This window comes from Neofelis nebulosa, chromosome 12 (assembly GCF_028018385.1).
Source record: "Neofelis nebulosa isolate mNeoNeb1 chromosome 12, mNeoNeb1.pri, whole genome shotgun sequence".
Lineage (NCBI taxonomy): Eukaryota > Metazoa > Chordata > Mammalia > Carnivora > Felidae > Neofelis > Neofelis nebulosa.
In genome coordinates, this window is record NC_080793.1 from 1,676,947 (window position 1) to 1,700,636 (window position 23,690).

At 65.1% G+C, this 23,690-nt stretch overlaps 1 protein-coding gene and 1 long non-coding RNA gene across 11 annotated transcripts in view; one reads left to right on the forward strand and one right to left on the reverse strand.

Moving 5' to 3' along the window:
- CCDC187 (coiled-coil domain containing 187) overlaps positions 1 to 17,161 on the reverse strand; it is a 36,685-nt gene extending 19,524 nt beyond the window's left edge. For 5 of the 9 annotated variants that reach the window (XM_058693503.1, XM_058693504.1, XM_058693507.1 and 2 more), the window contains exons 1-10: positions 16,808 to 17,161; positions 15,844 to 16,373; positions 15,647 to 15,745; positions 13,619 to 13,714; positions 10,216 to 10,350; positions 8,676 to 9,694; positions 8,352 to 8,446; positions 5,191 to 5,756; positions 4,794 to 4,881; positions 1,824 to 1,933 (exon numbers count right to left, since the gene is read on the reverse strand). In XM_058693503.1, the coding sequence (XP_058549486.1) occupies positions 1,824 to 1,933; positions 4,794 to 4,881; positions 5,191 to 5,756; positions 8,352 to 8,446; positions 8,676 to 9,694; positions 10,216 to 10,350; positions 13,619 to 13,714; positions 15,647 to 15,745; positions 15,844 to 16,373; positions 16,808 to 17,040 (2,971 nt within the window). In that variant the 5' untranslated portion in view covers positions 17,041 to 17,161. The remainder of the gene's footprint in view (positions 1 to 1,823; positions 1,934 to 4,793; positions 4,882 to 5,190; positions 5,757 to 8,351; positions 8,447 to 8,675; positions 9,695 to 10,215; positions 10,351 to 13,618; positions 13,715 to 15,646; positions 15,746 to 15,843; positions 16,374 to 16,807) is intronic. The other 4 variants (XM_058693509.1, XM_058693506.1, XM_058693510.1 and 1 more) reach the window with 4 other exon arrangements.
- Positions 17,162 to 17,283: 122 nt separating this feature from the next.
- Positions 17,284 to 19,169, forward strand: LOC131491065 (uncharacterized). 2 transcript variants are annotated; one of them, XR_009251288.1, is made up of 4 exons: positions 17,284 to 17,350; positions 17,471 to 17,585; positions 17,682 to 18,241; positions 18,722 to 19,169. It is a non-coding gene; the product is annotated as an uncharacterized LOC131491065 (long non-coding RNA). The 2 variants fall into 2 exon arrangements; XR_009251287.1 differs by having other exon boundaries at positions 17,471 to 18,241.
- The last annotated feature ends 4,521 nt before the right edge of the window (positions 19,170 to 23,690 follow it).

The window sequence follows — 23,690 nt, forward strand, 5'->3', positions numbered from 1 at the left end:
GCTGTGCAGGGAGGGCTGTCCTCGCCCCGGTGCCCAGGCTGCCCCCCGACTGTCGCTCCCGTGAATGAGTCGCTGAGAAAGCTCACACGGGGGCTGTGGGTCCACAATGCAAGTATTTTGTCCTTCCAACCGGTGACTGATGGTTTCCCCTCTGGGATTGGAGAGAGCCCCCTTCTCTGCCCCTAGCTGTGCTCTCACGCCCCTCCCCATGGGCCACCTGCCCGACCCCCAGATGTCGACCACCTCCCCGCACCTACCCCCCCGTGGGCAGACAGCGCGGGGAGCGCAAGTGTGTGGGGCGCACGCGCGCCTCGGGTCCCAGGAGGAGTCACTTACTGCTGCTGCCCAGCGGAGGTAAAAGCACGGAGCCCCGCAGGGGCTGTCCTCAGGGTCTAGTGCTTTCCACCTCAACTCTGAGTCCCCACATCGCCCCGTGTGACGGTCGAGAGGGGCAGGGGGCACCTGAGCTGTCCCAGCTTTCCAGAGCACGCGGCTGTGCCCAGATCCTGGCAGCCGGTCCAGCGAAGGTCTCCAGGCGGCCAAGGCCCCAGGTGTGGAGGTGATGGGCGGGGGGCCTCCCCACCGTCCCCTGAAGCCGCCAAAGCAGGTGCCTTCAGGTCCACACCCCAACCTCACTGCAGGGACTGGGGCACTTGGCCCTGGCGGAGCCTTTCAAGGGGGCTCCTTGAGCCAAGCAGGCTCCAGCCACCGCCCCCTGCTCAGCCAGCCTTCCAGAAGGACAGCAAGGGATAGACGGTGCTGGTACCCGCATTCGGGCCCTGGTCACAGCTCAATCCCGGGCACTCCTGGGCTGTTCGCTGCTCCCTCTGGGCTGCATTTTCTGGGGCTGCAAACACGGAGGAAATCTCTACCGGCTTCCCGGTGGATTCTCTCTCAGAACCTGACGTGTCGTGTGCTGTCACCTGAGCGCTTCCCGATGCCTGCCCCACGCTAAGGAGCAGGTGCCTGGAGGGCAGGGTCAGATCTCAGGTCAACACCGGGCACAGCAGGTACTCAGTGGGGACAAGTCGGAAAAGCAGAGACAGGAACCAACAAATGAATTAGGGGGCTCTTGGTGCTCGGGAGACCGGGAGAAGCAGGGCCAGGGGTCAGGCCCCCCCCGCAGCCCCCAGCACAGGCTGGAGAGGCTCCCGGACCAAGAAGCAAAGGAGGTGGGAGCGGGTCGGCCATGGCATTGGGGGGAGGCACAGACCCCTCCTCCTCCAGAGGGCCCAGGGCACGAGCCCAGCGGGCCCCCCTCGACACACCTCCCCAGCCACTCAGTCCCGGTTCCCAGCCGCTGTGCCAGGGCCCTGCAGCTCACCCCTGAGCACGCCCCGAGCCAGCCCACACAGTCCGTCCACACCCCTCAGCACGGGCCCTCGGCCAGGCCGGGCTACCAGACAGGGCTCTGCCCCACGCACCCCCCGCTCTGCACCAGCTCCGTGGCCCTGAGCAAGTCTCCTCAGCTGAAACCCAGGGACAAAACCTTTCAGAAGCAAAAGAAAAGGCAGAGGCCTGGGCGGGCAGATGCTCGGACGCGGCGGCCCGGGAGCAGGGCCCTCGACGAAACACGCGGTCAGCCCTCATCCGGGCAAGTATCGGTCACAACCGAGGCGCTGCAGGGGCACGTAGCAAGCAGCTGGGTCCCGAAAGCCTCCAAAAAACTTTAATACTGATACACGGATGCTCTCCACATAGAAAAGGCTCTCTCTACACCCGTAGGACCTCGCCGGAGCATCAGGCAGTGGAGGGGGTCCCCAGCGGACCTCCCCGGCCACCCGACCAGCCAGCCCAGGGCCTGTCCGCGGGCTCGCCCTTACCGCAGCTTCGCGTGGTCCGGGGCGTGAGCAAGCCGGCCCCTCTGGCCGACGGCATCTCCAGCCGCAGGGAGTCGCAGGTGGGGTCCAGCATGGCTGCCACCCCGAGTGAGCTGGGGACACGCAAACACACACATGAGCAGAGTCGGGCAAGGACCGATCCATGAGGTATGAGGCCGCTGGGGTGTGGGGGGCAGGGACCTGGGTTCCCTCGGCCTGAACAAAGCGGCTCTCAGACCCACAGTGACCAGGGCCGAAGCCAAGGGCCAGAGGCCTAAGGGGGTAGGGGGATGGGCCCGTGCCTGGAGGACCAGGAGGGCAGCAGTGGACAGGGGGCACCCACGGATCCACGCCAGCAGCGTCCCCCAGCTTGAAGTGGCAGCCTGGGGCTCTGCACCGGGACCCGGGGGAGCAGCAGCCCTCAGGAGCTCGGACGGCTGGGGCCCAGCTGCCATCATCACCGCTGGGCACCCTGGATGGGACCAGAACGCCCTTTGCCTGGAAGCCCGCGCCTGCTCTGGGCCTGCTCCCACCCCGGGCCCTACGGGGCGAGCCGGCCACTCTGGGAATGAGGGACACGGGCCTGTTCTTCGCCTCCGTCGTTCCCTCTGCCGCCTGCTAAGGGGCTGTGTCCACCGGGCCCGGAGTGGAGCAGGGCGGACAACCAGCCCTAACCCTCACCACCTCGGGACTGCTCGCGCCCCGAGATGCTGTCCCGTCCCACAGAGGGAGGCTGAGCCGGCCAGGGGGCCGAGGAGGCGGCGGTCACATGGGCCAGCTAGACTCGGTACCTGTCTGCTGGGAGGGTGAGCTAGCCCCCGACCCTGAGGTGGCCTGCGAGGTTCCCTAGGATTGGGAGGAGGTGGGCTTTCCCCGAGACAGCAGGAGCCCAGGAGACGGGGCCTGTGCCAGCGGGGTGCACGGCTCTGCCTCCCTTCACGTTTCTCGTTAGGGTGCGGCTGTCCGTGCCGGCACGGGGACTCCGGACCGCCGGGGTGACTAAGGACACACTGCAGGCCGTGGAGCGGGGGCGGGGGGGACGTGGCCCTCCAACAGCCACACGTTGCTGGGACGCCCAGCCCCCACCTCTGCAGCCCCGGGCCCTTGCAAGGGAGATGGTGTGGAAGAGGGTCCTGGAGAGAGGAAGCAATGCCCAGGCCCAGGGGCTGAATCCGGAAGCCCCCCCGGGGACGGGGAGTGGGGGCTGCTGCAGGAGCGCGTGCCCATGAGGGGACAGGAGGGACCGGGTCACCGCAGACCCTGCCTCTGTAGGAACGATTCTGCCATTGCAGCATGACTGACAGCGGCCGCACTCCCGAGGTAAAGGATGCGCGGGGCTGGGTGCCAATAAAGCTTTATTTATGAACACAGGCAGTGGGCCACGTGGCTGTGGCTCGTTGGCCTCTGCCTAGACTTCCCAGGGCAGTGCTTGTCACACTTCGGTGTGCAGCACGTCCCCAGCAGGACTGAGCCCTGGGCCCAGCCTAGTGTACCGGGTTCAGGAGGGCGGGGGGTGGGCCGGGACTCGGCGTTTCCAACGAGTTCTCAGGGAACAGAATGAGAACCGCTCGACTAGGGAAGGGGCTTAATGGAAGAACCCTGGGCTCGTGTGTCCAGCCCTGCGTCTGAGTTTTGGCTTGCCCTCCCATGAGCCATGAGATCCTGGCAAAGTCACCTCTCTGGGCCTCAGTTTTCCGGTCTGTGCAGTGGGAACGGGAATCCATCTCACAGGATCCTGAAAGTGCTGCCCGAGGTGCAGGGAAGCCTGCGGGTAGCGGTCGGCACACAGCTGGGGCAGGCACCCCACCACCCTTCTTTCCGGAGATGGCGGGATGGACGGGCCCTTGGAGGGCAGGAGTGGGTGCTGGTGATGGGCTGGGGCCCCGGCCAGCACCGAGCCCCACGGTCCCAGCGGAGAGAGGACGGCGGTGTGGGTGGTGGTCCCTCCCCAACTCAGGCACTCAAAAGCTGGCCTGAGAGGCAGCGGGATGGGCCAGGCCCCGGATCTGGAGAACTTGGGGGCCGCAAGCTGGACGGGGGCCTTGACCTTCATCCTCGGACCCCACCAGAGAGACAGCAGGGCGGCAAGTGCTATTTCAGAAGGGGCCGGCCAGGCGGCTTTTCTGGACACACTGAGGGGCCGGCAAGCCCCTGGGCCCTGATCCCACACAGCAAGGCCGCTGAGTCGTCCAGGGCACAACTCTGCACAGCCTGATCGGGGTGGGTGCGGGGGGACGGGGAGGACGCGGGGCCCAGGTGTGGGGGTGCGCTGGGTGGGAATGCCCTGCAGGGCCCCGCTGGCCGTCCAGCAGTGGGACAGGCAGATGTGCGGCGTCCGCCTTGGAGCCCGGGGCACCGATGGTTCACGTCTGACAATTTTCCCATCCCTTGCCTCTCCCCTAGGTCTGGGGAGCGGGCAGCTGGCCAAGAACCAGAAGTCCAGCCCAATGCTGCCCCCTACTGGCAGTAATCATTCATGTCCACCGACTGGACGGAGGCTGGGCAGCGGGCAGTGGTGGCGGGGGTGGGGGTGGGGGGTGGCTGGGTGGTCCTGAGAACTTAGACACGGGACACAGGACCTGAGTGGGAAGATACCCGCACAGGACCAGCCCCCCAGTCACCAAGGAAAGTGTGGCCGATAGTGTCCGCTGGGCCCGAAGCCAGTGCAGAGGTGTGTGGGGAGGGGGTGCGTCCCGGGGGCTGCCCACCCATCAGCGGGGGCCTTGGGTCAGGGGCCCCGTGCCCACAGCCCAGCCGGAGAGGGGTCTCTGGGCCCTCCCCCCCGCCCTGGCCAGCACCAGAGCCAGCAGGCCCTGACCCAGGTCCGGGGGCTTCTCACGGTGGGGTCAGGACTGTGTCACCACCCCCGTTGCCAGCCCAGCTGCACCCAGACCGCTGTGCACCCCTGTGCACGGGCTGTGCACGGCCAGCAGCTCGCGGCTCGGCCAGGGCACGTAGAGGGCGCAGGCTCACCTCCCAATGAAGGGGCGGAGGGCCTGGAAGGAGTCCGTGTTTCTCGCCAGCCTGTTGTCCGGCTCCAAACATCCGTCCTCCGTGAGACCTTGGGGGACACGGACACCAGGCTCATTCCCCGGAAGGAGGAGCTGCCGGCGGTTGGGGACCGAGCGGGGACACCCCCGGCCCGTGTCAGGAGCGGCCCGGCGGGCCTTGTCTGCTTTCTTGCCCCTCTCTGGAGGCGGGGGGGGGGGGGGTATGGGCACACAAGCCTCAGGGCCAGGCCTCACCCCTCCACCCACCAGGACCGCCCCTACGTCCCTTCGAGCGGCCTACACACCCGCCGTGGTATTGTCATCGGCCTCTTCCCTTGAGGGAGAGAGTGGGGCCACTGCTGGGGCTGGTGGCCACCTACCTCGGGGCTGGCTGTCGCGGGGGGCCCCCGGGCTCACGCTGTGCCGCCGCTCCCAGTCAGGGCTCCAGGACGGCGTCCTGCCGTCCGGGAAGCAGGTGGGTGAGGCCGGCGGCCTGGCCTGCGTGTCCGCCCAGTCCCAGGGTGTCCCTCCGCCCCGACGGGGCACTAACGCTCCGGAGTGGACGGGGGCTGTGGGCGTGGGGGCCGCAGCCATTCTGCTGAGGTATGAGGGCGACGGGTCGGAGACCGGGTCCCCAGGAGGGTCCAGTGCCTCCGACTTGTGCAGCTTGGCCGTCAGGATGTCGATCCGTTGCTTCAGGATGTTGGCCATGGTCTCCAGAGCCTGTAGCCGGGCCTGCTTGTAGCGGAAGTGCAGGGGCCCCGATGTGCCCAGGCGCTCGCTCTCCTCGGGGTCTAGGTAGATGCACACCCCTGGACGCGGGCCCTGGGTGGCGAGGTCCTGGAGCTTCAGGGGACCCAGGGAGGAGCGGGCGGACATCAGCGTGGGGCCGCCTGTCCCCAGCGTCTCAGTGCGGTTCAGGGCTCTGTTCAGACACAGGCAGAAGCTGCAAGGAGAGAGGGTGGAGGGGGTCAGGTCTGGCGCCTGCGGCCTCGGCAGCGAGTTCAAAACATGTAGGAGGCGGGGATGAGCGTCTGTGACAATGGCGTCCATTCACGGTGACAGTTTATGGCTCGGAGGGCTGGCTCCGGGGCACGTCTATACAGCAAGGGACCACCCCAGGCCGTGAGGGAGACCCAGCAGTGATTTCTGGAGTTTCACACCAGAGCAGAGGCACCAAAAGAAAAAACAGATCAAAGTCCTTCAAAACGTATGACTCATGTGCACCAAGGCCACAAAATCATGAGAGAGAAGGTGACCTACAGAATGGGACAAAGTTATTACAACCCACACGTCCCATGAGGGTCAGAACCCAGAGCATATAAGGGACACCTGCCATTCAACAGCTACAGCGCACAAAGAATTTGAGGGGATGTTTCTCCAAAGAGCCAATAAACACACGAAAAAGAGGCCAAACATCGCGGGTGATCAGGGAGATGCAAATCCAGATCGCAGTAAGATACCCCTTCCCAGCGGTCAGGGTGCCTACGACTTAACAACAAATAAAAGGGGCACCTGGGTGGTTCGGTCAGGTGAGCGTCTGATTCTTGATTTCGGCTCAGGTCATGATCGAGCCCCACACTGGACTCTACATTAAGCATGGAGCCTGCCTGAGATTCTCCCTCTCCCTCTCTCTCTGCCTCTCTCCCCCACTCGTTCCCTCTCTCTCTCTCTCAAAAAAAAAAAATTAACTAAATAAAAATAAATTAATTAAAATTAAAAATAACCAGTGTTGACAGGATGTGAAGAGATCGGAAGCATTCCATAAAAAGGAAATCTGGGGCGCCTGGGTGGCGCAGTCGGTTAAGCGTCCGACTTCAGCCAGGTCACGATCTCGCGGTCCGTGAGTTCGAGCCCCGCGTCGGGCTCTGGGCTGATGGCTCAGAGCCTGGAGCCTGTTTCCAATTCTGTGTCTCCCTCTCTCTCTGCCCCTCCCCCGTTCACGCTCTGTCTCTCTCTGTCCCAAAAATAAATAAAAAACGTTGAAAAAAAAAAATTAAAAAAAAAAAAAAAAGGAAATCTGGACACCGGCCGCAACGTGGATGCACCTGGAGAACACCGTGCTCCGTGAGCTGTGCCCTGCACAGAAGGACCAGTCCTGAAGGATCCACTCCCAGGAGGCTCTAGATAAATCAGATCCACGGGCACAGAGAGAGGAGGTGGGGGGGTGGGGTCGGGGAGGGTCCGTGTGCAATGGGACAGAGTCCAGTCTGGGAAGGTGGACATGTTCTGGGGACAGACGGAGGGGACGGCTGCATGACAGCGTGAATGTGCTTAAAGACAGTAAATCTACATTGTGTGTATTTCCCCACAACTTCTTTAAAACGTGGAGGGGAAAAAGAACACAAGAAAGCAAGATGAAGGGCCCACACTCCCGCTGTCCGGGGGACCGACCCGCGGGCATCACGTCAAGGCGGCCAGGAGCCCTCGGCCGGCCTTTCCACGGAGGACGGGGGCTGCCCTGGGCAGTGGCTGGTTTCTCCGTCGGGATGCAGGTGCGGAGTGTGTGAACGTCACTGAGCTGCACAACCTGGGACCCGCATCTTCTTCAGGATGTTCCCAGACGTCAAGTTTAAGAAGCTGAAAACCGCGCAGCCTCCTGGGCTGCTCTGTGGACCTGTAGCCTCCGGGAGTGCCCCAAGCAAAGTGGGGGGGACGGTCTCCTGACCCCGAGCTTTAAGGTGCCGCCCCGGGGAGGGGCTTTCCGAACAGGTGCCCGGCTCCACTAAAATACACAATAGTGAAAACCAAACGAAAACAGGAGGGAGAAAAACAGAAAAGCAGTTGGCGGGACACAGAGAAACTGGGACCCTCCTCCGTCGCTGGTGGGGATACAAAACGAGGCAGCCGGTGTGGGAAGCCATCTGGCGGTTTCTCGAAAAGTTAAACACCGAGTTTCCAAATAAAGTTGCCTGGCAATTCCACTCCCAGGCGTGTAACAAGGGACACGAAACAGGCATCCAGTGAATTCATTCACAGCGGCACTAACCACAGCAGCCTGGGGGGCGGGGTGGGGGGGTACAGTCCAAACGTCCACCAACTGACCAACGGATAAACCATCTGTGGCCGTCAGGCCACGGAACGGGGTCTGGCCATAACGACGGAACGAAACCCCAATGCGCGCGACAACACGGACGTGCCCAGAAAGCACGCTCCAAGAGAGAAGCGGCCTCCCAGCGGCCACGCCCTGCCAGACTCCAGTGACGTGAATCTGTAGAGGGGGGAGCAGACTGGGGCGGCGGGGGGCCGCGGGGAGGCACTGGAGCCATGCCGAGGGGTACGGGGTTCCCTTTCGGGGTGAGGCGGTGTTGTGTGTGCAGAGAGAGGTGGTGGTCACACGACACTGGGGAGGTGCCCAATGCCCCCACCCCACCCAATGCCTCCACAGCCCCCACTGCCATCGTGTGCTCTCAATGGCTCACTCTTTAAGGGGCTGTGGAACCCGGGACAGCCCTCTTCACCAGCTCTGGGCAGAGGAAGCCGCCTCTGCCTGGAGGAAACCCCCCCCCCCAGGAACTGCAGCCCCCACCTGCCTACCCACCTGCCCGGGGCTTCCTGGTCCCCCAGCACCATGCCGGAGGTCACCTTGCTCCACTCCAGCACAGGCGACCCCAGGCTCCCAGAGGCTTCCAGGCCCTAAAGCAGAGGAGAACACGGTCAGAGCCCGCCTCGGACAAAAGACCCTGAGACCCTGTCCCTTAGTCCCAGAGCTAAGGGTCTCAGGCTGGAGCCCTCGGGGGGCCCCCTCTCTAGGGGCTGGGACAGAGGCAGTGGGGTCCCTCAGAGCGCCACCATACCCAGGGAGGCAGGCACTTGGGGACGTCAGAAACTCAGCACCGCGTCCTCACCGGCAGGCTGCGCGTACCTTGGACTGCGCACAATGCGGAAAAAAGGTCACGATGCCGGGGGTCGTGTGGGACACCACAGGGACGGCTTTGCCGAGGACGGCCTCCCTCTGCTTCCTGTACACATCCTGCAGCCTCTGGTTTTTCAGCTCGAGCGCCCGCAGGGCCGAGGCCTTCTCCTCCAGGGCCTGTCGCCTCCGGGCCAGCGTCTTCTGGCGCATGAACTCCCGCAGGGACTCAGAGCTGTAGGGGTGACCCAGGAACCCCCGGGGCTTCGGGCAGGGTGGCGGCACCCTCACCTCGTTCTCCTTCCCAGGGGCGTTCCTGGGGGCCCCGGGGGCCGGCCTCATCCAGGCTCGCTTTGGCTCCGAGGGAGGCGGGAGCGAGCCTCGGCCCCTGCATGGGGTGCCCTTGCTGCGCAGGAAGGAGGCGCTCCACGGCCGCTGGGCCGCTGGGCTCCACGGGCTTTGGGCAGAGCTCTCCCAGTCTTCATGAGCAGCCCAGGTCCTCTGGGGCTGGGAGGGCTGCCCGGCCGAGGCGCTCCAGGGCCGCTGAGGGAAGGAGGTCAGCCTTTCAGGGGGGCTCCCAGGCCTCTGGAAGGCGGGGTTCCGTCCTCGGGCCGCCCAGGTCATCTGGGGACAGGACTCCCACCCAGCCAAGGTGCTCCAGCGATGCCCCGTGGGGAAGCTGCCAGCCCTCTCTAAGGCCTGAGGACTCTCCGAGAAGGAGCCCCGAACATCTGGGGTGCTCCAGGGGCCCTGCTGCCTCCTCTCTGCCAGGTTCTGCGGCCACAACTTTGACCGCCCCAGCTCTGGCCCTCCCCTGGGGCGGTGGCTCCGGGCCAACTCCAGCCCGGCCTGGATTTGCTGGCGGAGGTCTCTAAGGACAGCCATGGCATTCTGGATGGTCACAGGCTGCTCGCAGGAGGACAGGTTGGGCGTATTGGCGGACACCTGCAGGCCGCCGCGGACAGAGGCTGGACTGGGCATCCGGGGACGGGCAGGGGAGTTCTTAGCAGCTCCAACTTTCTTGCTGTCTCCTGCAAACACAGGTGGTCACGGGTGTCAGGGGCTGCAGGGCCCCGGGGGGAGCAGAGCCAGCTCCCCTCCCTCCCCCCAGAAGCACCCCTGGCCCTGCTCCCAGCCCCTCCTGACCCCTGCACACAGCATGGGTTTGCAGAAGCCCTCCAGGTGCACATGCCACATCCTGGTGACTCGAGGCTGTGCCCGGGCACGTGGCGCAGAGCCCCCCACCCCAGACATGGTGAACACAGCGTGATGGGGGTGACGTGTGTCTGCTGGAGGAGCCCCTGCCCCTCAGTCGGGAAAGCCTAGCCTCCTGGGAGCCTGAAAGGTGTCTCGCGGGGACAGAAATCCTTTCCTTAGGCTTTCAAACGTAATGGTTTCCCCCAAGTCCTGCCTGATGGCAGGTTTGGAGGGCATCCGACAGGCCACTGGGGAGAGGCCTGCTCCTGTACCTGATGTCCCTCCTTCGCCCTCTGCGCCCACCGCCCACAGGCTACAGCGCAGCAGGAGGAGCCAGAGGCGAGGCACCAGGTACCTAATTCCGCGGTGGGGGCCTGGTCTCTCGAGGGAGCCTCCCTCTGGAGCCTGCGGAGGGCCGGAGGGGGCCCAAGCAGGGCCCTCGCCAGGGCTGGTCCTTTCCTCCAGGCGTAAACACCGACCAACTCAGAATCTTAAACAGAGAAAACGCACACACAGCCGAGCAGCCGGGGCCTTCCGGGGAGGTTGCTGGCCCCGGGCAGTCCCCTGGGACCAATTCACACGCCCCCAGAGGAGCTGGGGTGAGCCTCAGCCACCAGGCAGCAAGAGGCAGGGCTGAGTCCCAGGATGACTTTGGACGGTCACCTGACTTCTCTGACCCTCGGTTAACGGGACAATAAAAGCTGCTCCCCGCGGGAGCAACACAGGCCCAGGTGCGCGGCACGTGCTCAGTAAACACCGGCCCCGTAGTGACAAGGACGGCAATAACGGAGAGCCATCAGCACAGGAAGGGCCAGTGGGAGGCTACGGCCACAGTTGACCACTCGCACCGGGCTGCAGCAAACTATTTGCTTTCAAGCCGGTGTGGCTCCGCAGCAAAGGGGCTGGGCACCAACAAGGATGCCCAGGCCAGCACGACAAGGGGTCCCGGAGAGCACAGACAAACACCCACCGCGTCCCAAACGCAAACGAGGTTTTGTTGACAAATGTTGTCACCTGAGGAACGTCATTTATCAAAGTTCTTCATAATCCCAGAATACTCTCACCAAATGCCAATGCCAGCCCCCACCATCGTTACAAACCCATCCACAAGGGCCGTGGCGGAGGCCAGTTTTTGCCAAGCAAGGGTGACTTAGGGCAGAGACCATCAGGAGAGGTGACCCCCGGGGCAGGCAACCAACAGGGTCAGGCCCCTCCCCAACACACGCTTAAGGATCCCTGGCCCAAGGCCCAGACGCAGAGAGAGAGAGGCAAGCCTGAACCGAAGCTGCAGGAAGGGGAAAGGGCCACGCCAAGCCACGCGCTCCCTAGGCCACGCCCCGAAAGCTTGTTTTCCGTAAAGCCACGCCCCTTCAGGACCCGAAGCCAAGGCCACGCCTTCCACAAACCACACCCCTCCAGGTAGGGCCCCTGAGGGCACGCCCCCCACGCCAGGGCCCGGGAACACCGGAGGTTAAAGCGTGGTCTCGGGAGTCCCAGACCGGGTTTAAATTCTGGCTCTGCTGATTACTAGCTATGGGCTTCGGGCGAGTGACTCTCTTCGGTTTCCCCACAAGACCACAGGCATGAAACGGGGTGGGCCAGGAAGGGACAGGGTTCCGCTGGCAGAGACAAAGGCCGGGGCTGAGGCCGGCACTGCCCAGGTGGCCGCACCTGGGTGTTGGATGGTACCGAGGGAGGAGGGGGGGCTCCCCAGCAAGGCTCCTGCGTCCTGGCCCCTGTCGCTGCTGACCTGCACAAAGTCATCGCTCCTCCCTGCCACTGTGCAGGCCCTGCTCTGGACGAGGGGGCTGCCCGCTGGCCGGGACCCTCCCCACAGGCCCCTCCATCACTGGCCGCTCATCCCCCATTAGCCCGCCAGAGGGGCCCGGGTCAATAAATGGGTCCTGATGGGCACATTTTTTCTTCCGCTGAGCAGTTTAATGGCAATTAATTTTTTTACGAGAGGATTTTTAATCTGTGGAAATGGATGAAGTCCCCAAGTGCCCTGTCAAAGTTCCAGGGCCGACTTAATCTATGATAAAAAATGCAAAGTGAGGCGGTATAATCTGAAATTAAATATAGGGCTTCATTTTCCTTCAGCCCGGATGGATGAATATTTTATAACTATTGTGATTTAATTTTTTGTTAACTACAGCAAATTTCTAATTCATCCAATTCCCAAGTCCTGCGGCTCTGACCTCTGAACCCAAGCTCATCTCTCCTTAGCCCAGCTGTGACTTGGTCACTGACAGAAACTAATGGTCAGCTCCGTCAGGGTGACACGGTGGTTACGATGATGGATGCAGCCAGTGGCATGCCCTTTGACCCAGTGTCAGACAGCAAGCAGGTCATTTTTCAAGCGAGCCATTAAAATAAAACAAACCAAAAAGCTGAGGGTGGGGGGGGGGAGACAACGATGCAGAAAACTATTGTATTTTGTGCCTTTTCAGTGAGCCTTCCGGAACCTTCTCTGTGGCTCCCAGCATCCCTCACTGTCAGGTTCGAGTGGAGGTTCTCCCTGCTGTCTGGTCACCTCTTACCCTGCTGAATAGACGTGTCTGCCCCCATGGCTGCCCGCCTCCCTCGAGGGTCCCTGAAGCCAATGGCAGAGGAGGGACATGTTCATTCGTCCGGCGGCAACCCGTGCTCTCCCAGAGTGGAGGCGGCAGGTCTGATGGCGCGGAGCAGAAAGGTGGCCAGAGCACCCGCCCCTGGCTCTCTCAGGTGAGCAGCACAGGCCTGGAGCCAGCACACCAGTGCAGCCCTGGGCAGGCTGTCGAACCTCGCCGAGCCTCAGTGTCCCCGTCTACAGAGCGGGAGCAAGCCCGTCTACCCCAGGGGAGTGCCGTGGGGGTCCCTGAGCTGATGTCCAGAGAGCTCGGGGCACACAGAGCCAGCGCTGAGCGCTGCCACTCCACGCTGCCCGCCAGGAACAGTCAAGCCCCAGGGGAACACCGCCTCCCTCGTCCCACACACACCAAAGTGGCCCCTTCTGGGGCGGGCAGATCCGCCACGAGGGCAGGGGCACAGACCGACCCAGCCTGGGCAGCTGGGTCCCTGCTGGATGTCCACGCCCCAAACCCCCACCTCTGGGGGCCCCAGGGTGTGACCTCAGGCCTGCCACCATCACCAGCTTTTCCTCGGACTCTCCTGGGATGTGATCGGCCGAAGCGCACCCCTGCCTGATGGCCCCAAGTCCCCAGAGGGCTGGGAGACAGTGGGCACTATCTAAGGCCTTTCCTATCACCGAGTGCTCTGGGGGAAGGCAGGTGTTCCGGGCTTGCTGTCTGGATTCCAATCCCAGGCCGGGTGCCTAGGGAGACCTCTCCCTCCAGCAGCCCCCGCCGCTCACGAGTGATGCCTCGGAGCACAGACTGTGAACGCACGTCCAATCGCGGAGAGCGGCTCCGTGTCCCTACAGACTCTCTTGGTCTAGGGGTGCTGGAAGGACAGTCCACGGCACGGGGGGTGGTGGACTCCCGCTTCCTCACGGCGGACGACCCCTGTGCCGGCGGGGACCACGCGGCGCCCGGTGACGCCCAGGCGGGGTCTACACTCACCCGAGATGCGGACGTCAGTTCCGCCCCTCCTTCACTCGTGGCAGACCCTCCACTCGAGCTCGGCCCCTGCCCGTCCCAGGCCCCCGGGGCGCCCGTCCATCCGCAGCACCGGAACCAGAAGCCGCGTGCCCACCTAGCGAGCCGGGTCACAGACTTTTACCCCAGGCCTTGCCGGGGCCCCACACGGGCAAACCTTACCTGTGTCTTTGGCATCTCTTCTAGAGGTGGGCGACTGGGGCGCTCTCTCCCTCACGCAAGGACGACTTTTCATTCTTTTGGTTTTCTCCCGTGGAGCTTCAGGGAGAGGAGAGGAGGAGGGAAGGCGGGGAGGGTGAGCAGTGACGGCCACACGGCCGGCCACGCTGGCGCCCCCCTGCCCCTACAGAGCCACGCGCCCGTCCTGCCTGCTCCCGGGGACTGTGCCGGCGCGGGCAGCTGAGTGCGGGGCCAGAGGGGCACACGTGGCCGTCCGCCTCTTAATGGTCTGCACGTGCCCCCCCTTCACGCCCCGACTGGTCACAAATGCCCAGGTGCCCGGGGCCGCGAGCCACCGAGGACAGGAACGGCCTCCCGTCTGAGTTGCCCGCAACCATCTCGGTCTGCCGTGCGGCCCTCGTGTTTGTTGACTGAATAGACGGCCGAGTGGGCCGCTGGGGAGAGGCGGCCCAGCAGGGGGACGTGGGGGGAGGGGCTCCGCGTGGTGGGGTCCACCCTGGCGGGACGTGTGAAGACACGGAGACCGAGGGCGGTGGAGGTTGTCCAAGTCCCCGGGCAAGCACAGCGGCCAGCAGGACCGGGCCAGCTTCCTGAGGGCCAGTGGGGCCCCCCTCTCCCCGTGCTGTCTGGCCTCACTCGTCCCTGTTCACCGCTGGGACGGGGGCCGTGTCCGGGAAGCACCGAGAAGCCGATCAGCCCGCGATGTGTGAGCAGGACCGGGGGCGCTCGGGGAAAGGCTGGCCCGAAGGACTCTCCAGGCCTCCAGGCCTTGGCCGGTCCTCTGTCCTCGGTGCCCACAACCCGCTGGCAGGAGGGACCTCCAGCACCCAGGCCTGTACAAAAGCACTAATTCTACAGGGTCCACTCACCGGAGGCCCTGGAGGAGTCGGAGCCACGGACACGGAGAGCGGGAGGGTGGGGCTGGGGGAGGGGAGGGTCCACGTGTAACGGGACAGAGTCCAGTCTGGGAAGACGAACACGGCGGGGGGTGGGGACGGCTGCACGACAGTGTGAGTGCGCCTGACGCCCCCGAACTGCGTCCTTGAAAGTGGTTACAACGGTAAATCTTGTGTTGTGTGTATCTTACCACAATTAAAAAAGAAAAAAGGAAAAGACCTCGGCCCTGCCCCACACCTACTTCCGGAGGGTTCTAAAGCTGGGAGGGGGAGACGTGACTATCAAGGACTGGTGACCGATGACACCAGGTGCTGAGTGACCAATGGCCAAGTCCCGTCCTTGCCTGAGGGGCCCCAGTGGCCTCTGTGGGATGGGAGCAGACGGGAGAGCTGAGGCCGTAGGGGTCCCGTGGGTGGAGGAGGAGAAAGGCAGGGTGTGATCGCTGTGAGCCACGGCCTGCCTGGGCGGCCGGCCAAGGGCAGTTTTCGCAGCCCCCGGCCACGTTAGCCAGAGCTGGGCCCGGCCCCCTTGGCTTTGATCAGCAGGCACCTTGGACCCCACCGGCATCTGTACTCGGCTCACACATCCAGCTGGGGCAGGACACACACCCAAAAACACCCCTGTGACAGCTGCCCCGGGGGTCCCAAATCCCATACTGACCAACCTCTCGCCCACCCTTGGTGCCACTATTGCCCCGTGGAAGACCCATCCTGTTCCCCTGCACCGAGGACCCCAGAAGCCTCGGGCGTCCCAGGGCAGCCTGATTTCTGCTCCTGAGGCCCTCCCCCTCCCCCACCCCAGGGCCCCCCCCAAATCTTGCTGGAGTGAGGCTGTCTCTGCACGTGAGGGACGCCCTCCTCCCCCTCGCCATCTGCAAACGGTGCCAGCCTGCACTCCTTCCCCGAGAGGGGCGCCGAGGTTCGGAAGTCCTACCCCCACGGAATGGCGGGCTGAGTCCAGACCCCTGCTCGGCCCTTTCATAAAGGGCTGGGACCCTCTCTAGTGTCCCCGTCTGAGTGTGATCAAATAGAGCCGATCGCCTAGTGAGAGAGAAGCTGTATGGTCCAGAACCGTGTGGCCCCGACTGCCGCCTGGGTGTCCAAACGAGCTCACCTGAGGCCTGGTGCTGGGGGACCCTGGAGGGGTCTCGCCCCCGGCCCGGGATGGCCTTGTCTTCCGCTCCACACGGAGCCTCGCTCGGGGTGCCTAAGCCTGGAGAAGATGAGAGGGAGCATCGTGAGACAGGTTCTGCAAAGTTCCAGGAAAAGGTCCCCATCCAGCAGCCGCTCAAAAGGCTTCAAACGCAGCACCTTTGACGGTGGCCCCAGGCCCAAGTACGTCCCATGGGGCCGGATCGGGGTGCGCCAGCCTTCCGGCCTTCCTGCGGGCATCTGGCTTGGAGACTCTGTAGAGGCGCGAGGCGCTGGAGGGCGTCGAGGTGCCCAGAGAGGCACAGCTGGCCTGCCACTGTGCCTGGGCCCGGATCTTGTCCCTAAGCCGTTCCAGTCGTGGGTTGCTCTCTCTCAGCTGCCGCCGGGGCCCCTGCACCTGGGGGGGCTGCTCCTTCCAGGGCCCGGGGAGAGATGTGCAGGACTCGTGGCCCCCGGAGGAGCCGGAAAGGCGGCCTGATGACACTGAGCTGTCCCCATCCCTGGCCTCCTCGCTTTCGGACCACCCCAGGAGGCTGCAGGCCTTCCTCTGGGGGCCTGGCTGCTCGGTGTAGTCGGACCAGGCCACGTGGGGAGCTCCCCGCAGGTCACCTGCCTGCCGGGAGGGCCTGGCCCACCTCAGGGCAGCCATGGCATCAGCAGCAGCTGCAGATGGACGGAGCCCAGAGTCCCTGGGGAGAGAGAAGCAGACTGGCCGGTCAGGAGTGGGGACCCGGCCATGCCAAGCAGAAGAACATCTCACACAACACAACCCCCACTAGCCCAGCACCCCTCCCGCTCCCTCGTTCTCCTGTCTCAGAAGGCCCACTGCCAAGGAAGGTGCAGGGGACCAGTGAAATGCCCCATGCATGGCACTGCTGTGATATCCCCTCGGACGGCCACCTGGAGCCTTTGAGGCAGGCACCATGATCAGCCCAATTTGCAGATGGGGAAACTGAGGCCCTGGGGAAGGCACCACGATTGGTCCAATTTGCAGATGGGGAAACAGAGGCTCTGGAGAAGGCACGCAGCAGAGGCCCCCAAGTCCTCTGTCCTCATGCTGACCGGGCTGCCCTCCTGGGAAAGGAAGCCCCCACCTGGTCCAGGGGGCGGGCGCAGACACTACCTGGGCTTGGCTCTAGCCTTCCTGGCGGCTGGCCTGCCCTGGGCCTCGAGGTTGTCTTTGGGGTGGGGCTGGGTCGTGTCTCCTAGGAGGACCGGCAGCATTCCCGGGACCGAGATCGACATGGCCCCAGGGCTGGGCCCAGGGGGGGATCTGGTGAGCCCCCTGGTCACCGCCTGCCCTGAGGTCACAGATGGTGCCTTCACAGGGCAGCCTGCTGGCCTGAGGCCCGACATCCATCCCTGCGCGGGCTGGGCCGGCTGGCCTTCTCCAGTCCCCTGGCCCACGATGGAGACCCTCAGGATACTTGTGGGAACTGAGCAGACATGGTGGGCTGCTGGGCCCTGGGCTGGAATGGCGGGGGGCGGGGGGCTTTCTAATGAGCTGCCTCTTAGCAGGGTGGGAGAGAATTCTGGGTGGCCTGTGACAGCATAATAACCCCACGTCACTCAGCGACAGGACCGAGGCCTTCAGCTCCTGCTGGGGCGATGGGCAGGGCCCCGCCCCCTTCCTCCCAGGGCACCGGAGCCAGTGGCTGCGCGGGTGGTGAGTGAACTGGCCGGGGCTGCGGTCGGGCTGGGCCAGAGCGGGGGCACAGGGAGGGGCTGGGGGCAGGGTGGGGTGACCTCCGGGCTGATGCCGGGCTCAGGCTTCGATTCTGGGCAGGGTCAGCCTGGAAGACCCGGGGCGGGAGAGAGGAGCCAGCCCAGGATGTGTCCCCAGCGGCTGGACGAGAGGCTGTGTGCTCGGGCCCCGACACCGACTCAGAAACACTGCCCAGGTCCCTGCCTTCGGCCTCTCGGGATTGGTCACGGGAAGTGGGCGCTGGCTTCTCGGCTCGCCCTGCCACAGGCTCGGGACACCCTTTTGCCTACAGGAGCAGCAGCTGAAGACGCCTGAGCCCCGGGCGCCCCGGGCCTGCTTCCTGGGCCCTGCACTCCCAGGGCTGCACCCCAGCCTGGCCCACCTGCAGTGGGCGTCCTGTCACCTCGACCACCCCGGCCAGCGGAGTGGTGGAGAGGGTGTGGACTCTGCAGTCAGCTGGCTCTGAGCTGGGCATGGTCCCCCGGAGCAGAGCTCCTTCGAATCCCCGCTCCGCCCCCAGCCGGCTGAGTAACCTCGGGCGACCAGAGACCCCACCCTGCCGCTGCCCCCCCAGGTATTGTGAGCAGCTGGTGAGTTCACTCCAGCAGGGGGCGCTGAGTGGGGCGGCCGGGTGGCTGAGCGGGTTACAAAGACTTCGTTTTCAGGTCGCCCCGAGGAAGCAGAAGGCAGAATGGAGGGCCTCCGGCCTGTCCGGGGGAAGCAGAGATGCCTGGACGCGGCTGCCGGAGGGGCAGGGCGGCAGGGCACAGGGCGAGGTCCTGAGCCCAGCAGGGCCCTGTCGCGGTGGACATGCCCACCCCCCCCCCACCCCCGCCTCGTCCCGCCAGCAGGGTGAGAGGACCCACCCCAGGGACGGGACCAGCCTGCACTGCGGGGTGCTGTCCCTTCTCTCCCGTCTGGCTTCTCCTGAGGTCGGGACGAGGGGCAGAAGGCGCGCATCTCAGGGCACAGAGCCCGCGGGACCCCAGATCCAGACTTTGGCCCTGGGACCCTCGACCACACCTGGCGGCCTAGACCTCCGCGTACCTGTGTGGCCAGGTCCCCCTGCCGGTGGCACCGTGGCCACCCTCCGCTCTGCCGCGTCCGCCTGGTGGGGAGTCCCGCCCTGCCTGGGCCTGCCTGCTCCCCGGTGAGGCCAGGCTACAGCGGGTCCCACCCCTGTGTTCCTTTACGATGTTTGCGAGGGGTCAGTGTCACAGAGGGCTGACCCGGGGTGGCACAGGGGAGCCTGGGGGGGGGGGGGTGGCGGGACTGGGAACACTGTGGCTTCCCCAGGGTGTGACCACGGTGTCCCCACCACCACCCTTACAGGCTGCACAACCGAGGAGACTCCCAGAGACAGCTCAGCAGAACCCCCTGCAGCCCTGCCAACGGACCCCGCCGTCACTGCGGCCGTGTCCCCCGCCAGGCACTCAGGCCCTCATCACTCTCCCCCGGCGTCCCCCCAACTTTCTAGCCCTGATTCCTAAAGGGCAGAGGGAGGGGCTCTCTGGGCAGAAATAGGTCCTAAGCAGTTTTCCTCCTCAGGAAGCAGCTATTTCATAAATACGATGGTGGGGGTGGGGCCTGGGGGGCTCAGGAGGTTACGTGTCCACCTCCTGTTTTCAGCTCAGGTCACGATCTCACAGTTTGTGGGTTCGAGCCCCACATCAGGCTCTGTGCTGACAGCGCTGAGCCTGCTTGGGATCCTCTCTCTCCCTCTCTCTCTCTCTTCCCCTCCCCGCCTCTCAAAATAAATACACATAAATACATGCATACACACGATGAAGCAGTCTGCTTCAACGCCCTAGAGTTCATAAAAGCGAAATCATGAAACGAATGTGTGTGCACGTGAAAATAACCAGCTTCGTCGTTGCTCTGTGAGCGGTGACAAGCCCAGAACTTCCTCCCCGGCCCCCGACCTCCACCCCCATCCGTGGGTGCCGCACCTCTCCACAGACCTGGTTCACCGCCCGGGCTTCTAGCCCGGCTCCAAATCAGGGGACGTGCGAGCCCCCAGGGCCTCTCCCTGCCCAGGACCCTCCGTGGACCCTGGCACGCACTGCCCCGGCTCCCTCACACCTGCTGGGGTGACCACAAGCGGCCGGGGCCACGAGCAGCAGCGTGGGCACCAGGTACCACAAGGCCACAGCAGAGACCACAGTCTTGCGGGGCGGGGGGGGGGGGGGGGGGAGAGGCACGCCCCACATGGATCAGGCCCCAGCCTCTCCCCTAACCCTGAGCCAAGATGCAGGCCCGGCTGGAGGTTGGCCCCCATTTGGGCCCCGAGGCTCCTTCTGTTGCCACATTCGCTCCCTCCCGACCACCCCTGCCTCCTCCCTCCTCACACCTACCAGTGCCACTCTCTCTGAGCGAGGTCCCCTCTGCCCTCCCCAGGGGGCTGGGGACCGCTCCAGCGGGGCGGGGGGGGGGGGTGCAGGGGTGGCCTGTGTGCAAATGCTCGTGGCTGTGAGAGCCCCCAGTGTGGGGGGGCCCTGGGTGGAGCAGGTGTCCCGCTCCTTGCCGGGGCCAGGGGATCCACCCACAGCACCCGCGGCCCACTGTCCACAGACCACGACACCGCTCTGGGCCAGGCCCCTGCTTCCACAGCCTGGCCGGGCTGCAGGGGTGGGGTGGGCGGCAGCTCCGCTCTGTCAGCCACGCTGTTCACGTCTCCCCAGCTCATCCCCAGGGAACCCAGCCCAAAGCACCCCGAGCGGGCTCGGGGACAGATTCGGTGGACCGTGAAGGAGAAAGGCCCAGGCGCCCACGGTCCCTGGGCCTCAGGGTTTCAGACCACATTGGTCTCACCAGCAGCAGCAGCCGGCCCCGCCTGGACTCAGGCATCGGGCCCTCCAGCCACTGGCTCAGACCCGGCCCTGGGGCAGCACTGGTCCCGGCAGCGAACACACCCGAACTGGCCCTGTCCCCCGATTAGAGTCCCCCCGCGCACCAGGCCCTGCCCAGAAACCACCAAGCAGGGGCCCAGAGAGGGTGGGGTGCAGGGCCTTAGAGGTCCAGACAGAAGTGCTCCGGTGGCTGACCCAGGCTCGGGTCACATCTGGGGAAGTGATATGCAGTCAACAAGAGCTGCACAGGCACCCCCCAGCCCCATGACCCCGGACCCCGACACACAGCACGCGTGCTCGCTGCCCGGGGCTGCAGAGAAGGTAGGCCGGCCTGGGCTGCCAAAGGCTTTCTTGCGTGGGAGTCTGGCCAGGGCGGTGTCCCCCAGCCTCTCCATTCTCAGCCACCGCGTCTCTACCAGCCGCTCCCCAGAGGAGAGCGTCAGGCCCCAGGGTGGCAGACGACAGGGCCAAACAAGGTAACACAAGGCCAAGGTTGGGGAGGGGGGCGCCAGCGGGAAAGCCGGATGCAAGGGCCGGTGGGTGAGGCGGGGCAGAGGGAAATTCCACACGCGGCCAGGCCGGGCCACAGGGTCAAGGAGATAAAACCAAAGCGAGGCTGCCACCCCCCGCGACCTCTCGACCTCTCGGCTACACAGCCCAGAAGACATTTAACCCACCCCCCAGGGGACCCTAGCGCCACCGCCCACTCGCTAAGAGGGACTCACGGCCACACCCACAGAGAGGTCAGCAGGGAGCTCCCCCCACCCCGGCCCGGCTACCTCCTTGCTCCCCCCGCCCCGCACCCCCACCCTGAGGCCTGGGCGGCCTCGTCCAAGGCCAGAGTCAGCCCGGCCAGCACCCAGCGCTCAGTGCAGCGGCTCCTGAGCCGGCTCCCCTGGGGGCACCCTGCCAGGGGCCGGGCCCTGCCCCCAGCGCGTTCCCCAGGCGACCTGAGGCACCTCCCCACAACCCAAGAGCAAGGCGTTGTCACCCTGCCCACAGTCACACAACACAGAGTGGAGACCTGTCCTCCGGGCCACCCCCCGTAAACAGGGAGGGAGCTGGAACACCAGCGACCCCGGGGAAAGGAGCCCGTGGACACAGACACCCCCCAGGGAGTGAGAGCCACCCTCAAACGGCTCAGAATGGTCAACTGGGGACCATGGCTTTTGGGGGGCATGGCTGTGGGTCTCCTGCCCGCTGACTCAACTCCTTGATGGGGGTCTTCCAGCAGGACAGGACGGCCTGAGGGGCCCCCTTTGCCCGAGGAGTTAGCTGGACAGGATCCAGGCTGAGCTGGCCTCGTTGTCAGCTGGGCTTGCCGGGTGGGACCAAATGCAGAACTGTCCACCAGCCCCACTCAGGGACTGGTGGCGTATTTATTCCTATTATACAGACGGGGAGACTGAGGGACAGTTCATTAGGTAAGAGTCTAGTGCTGGCCTTACAGCAGCACCTGAAGCCAGAGGCAGGGCTGCCCAGTGGGTAGGGTGGGTGGGCATCAAGCTCCCAGGGGCAGCCTGGCTGTGCCCCTGAGGAGGCCCCAAGCCTTCAGAGGGAGCCCCCCCCCGGAAGACCCCTCCCCAGGAAGGCAGGACGGAAGGAAGGTGGCTCCCAGCACCCAGCCACGTCCATGCCAGGAGGAAAGGCTAACGCCCTTCCCAACCTGCCTGTGCTCCCACCCGTGCCTCCCCCAAGTGCCCGGGACAGGCCGGCTCGGCTCAGGCAGAGCCCCCCAGGGAACTCACCAGCTGTGGGAGGGCGCCAGGCAGCAGCCGTGGCTCAAAGGCCAGTCGCCGGCGGAGCCAGGCACCGGGACACCGGCACCTGACGTTGCCGGAGAAACCCAAGCGTCCATCCAGGCAGGCTCCTCCTCCAGGCTGGCTTCCCGGAGCCTCGAGGGAACAGCGCCAGGCGCCAGGAGCCTCACCGGCACATCCAGCCCCCACGGGCAGGGGACACACACCTGGGGCGCTCCTACTGGGCCCCAGGCAGTGGGGGCAGCGCGGGAGGCAGGTCTGCACCGGCAGGGAGGCGGGCATCTCCAGTGCGGTCCACAGCTGCCCCCTCTCGACCCTCCACCCCTGCTTTCTCCCCGCCCCCCCCAGGGACCTCCAGCAGCCACCCGGGTCTCTGGAAGCACAGCCTGGCAGCCAGGAGCCAGGGAGCCGGAGGCCAACAGGGTCACCCCAGCCCTTCTGAAGCATGGTGTTGGGGGCGGGGCGGGGCGGGGGGGGGGAACACCTGAGACAGTTCACGGCCTCGTCTAGAGAGCAGTTCTCAGGGCTTCCAGACGGTGGGAAGGTGCCGGTGGGTGGACATGGCGGGGGGTCCGGTTACCAAACGCAAAACTCACAAGGTCTTCCGCCTCCTTGGAGTCAGTGTGGCAGGCCCAGGCAAAGGAGGGCAGGGGCTCTTGAGGGGTCCGGGCAGCGCCTAGTCCCGCGTGTGGATTCCCGGGGTCTCGGTCACTTGGCTAAGATCTGCACACTCACCCAAAGTCTATTTTCAACCCTAGGTCCTGGTCAGCGTGTGCTGCCCCCACCCCTGCCCAGCTCCAAACTCGCACCTGCAGGGGTCTGGGGAGCCTAGGAGTCCTGGAGCTCGGACGGCCCGGCGGCTCCCCTGGGCCTCCCCCTCGTTCTGGAAGGGCCGCCGCTCCTCCTCAGGAGTGCGTCCGGGGCGCAGCTGGCCTGTGCTGTCCGCGAGGCCTCGGCCGGCACCACCCCGGTTGTAGGAACGTCTGACCCTCCAGCACGGGACCCCCTACCCCACTGCATCCCCGCTTCGCCAGGGCAGGTGCAGAGGGGCAACGTCCACGGGCTGCCACCTGCCACAGCCGAGGAGGGCCTCGCCGGAAGCGTCACCCGGACAGCACCCCGCAAGAGGGCGCCTTGCCCAGGACCTCCTCGCGGGGCTGTGTCCCCCGCGGGAAGAGCACCGGGGCCTGGGGACCGAGGGGTGCGGCAAGGCGTCAGTCAGCCAGAGCCCCGCAGGGTGGCCCTGCTTCCTCCCCACCATCCGACGGCAGCTGCTCCCTGGGGTGCATCGTGCGCCCCAGACTCCGCCTTGGCATCCGCTCCCGGAGAACCAGACCTATGACAAGTGGGGCCAAGAGCAACCTGGTGGCTCTGAGGGAGGGGTGAGCTGTGGACTCCAAACATGTAGGGCTGGCCAGACCCTGAGAAGACCCCTCCACTGTCCTGCTTAGGGGTGGAGGCGGGAGGAAGGGGGTCTGTAAGGACCCTCATTCCCTGGCTTTCTGCCTCTGCGGGGTGGGGAGCTCTCAGTCCAGACCTCCAGCTATGGGGGGGGGGGGTCACCTCCCAAGTTCAGCCCCTGTTCTCCATGGCACCTGAGGGCCGCCCCCCTCCCCCCTTCCCTCCCCTCTCCTGTCCTCTTTGTCTTTATGAGCTCATAATTTAAAAAGCAAACGAAGAAACTCATTGCTG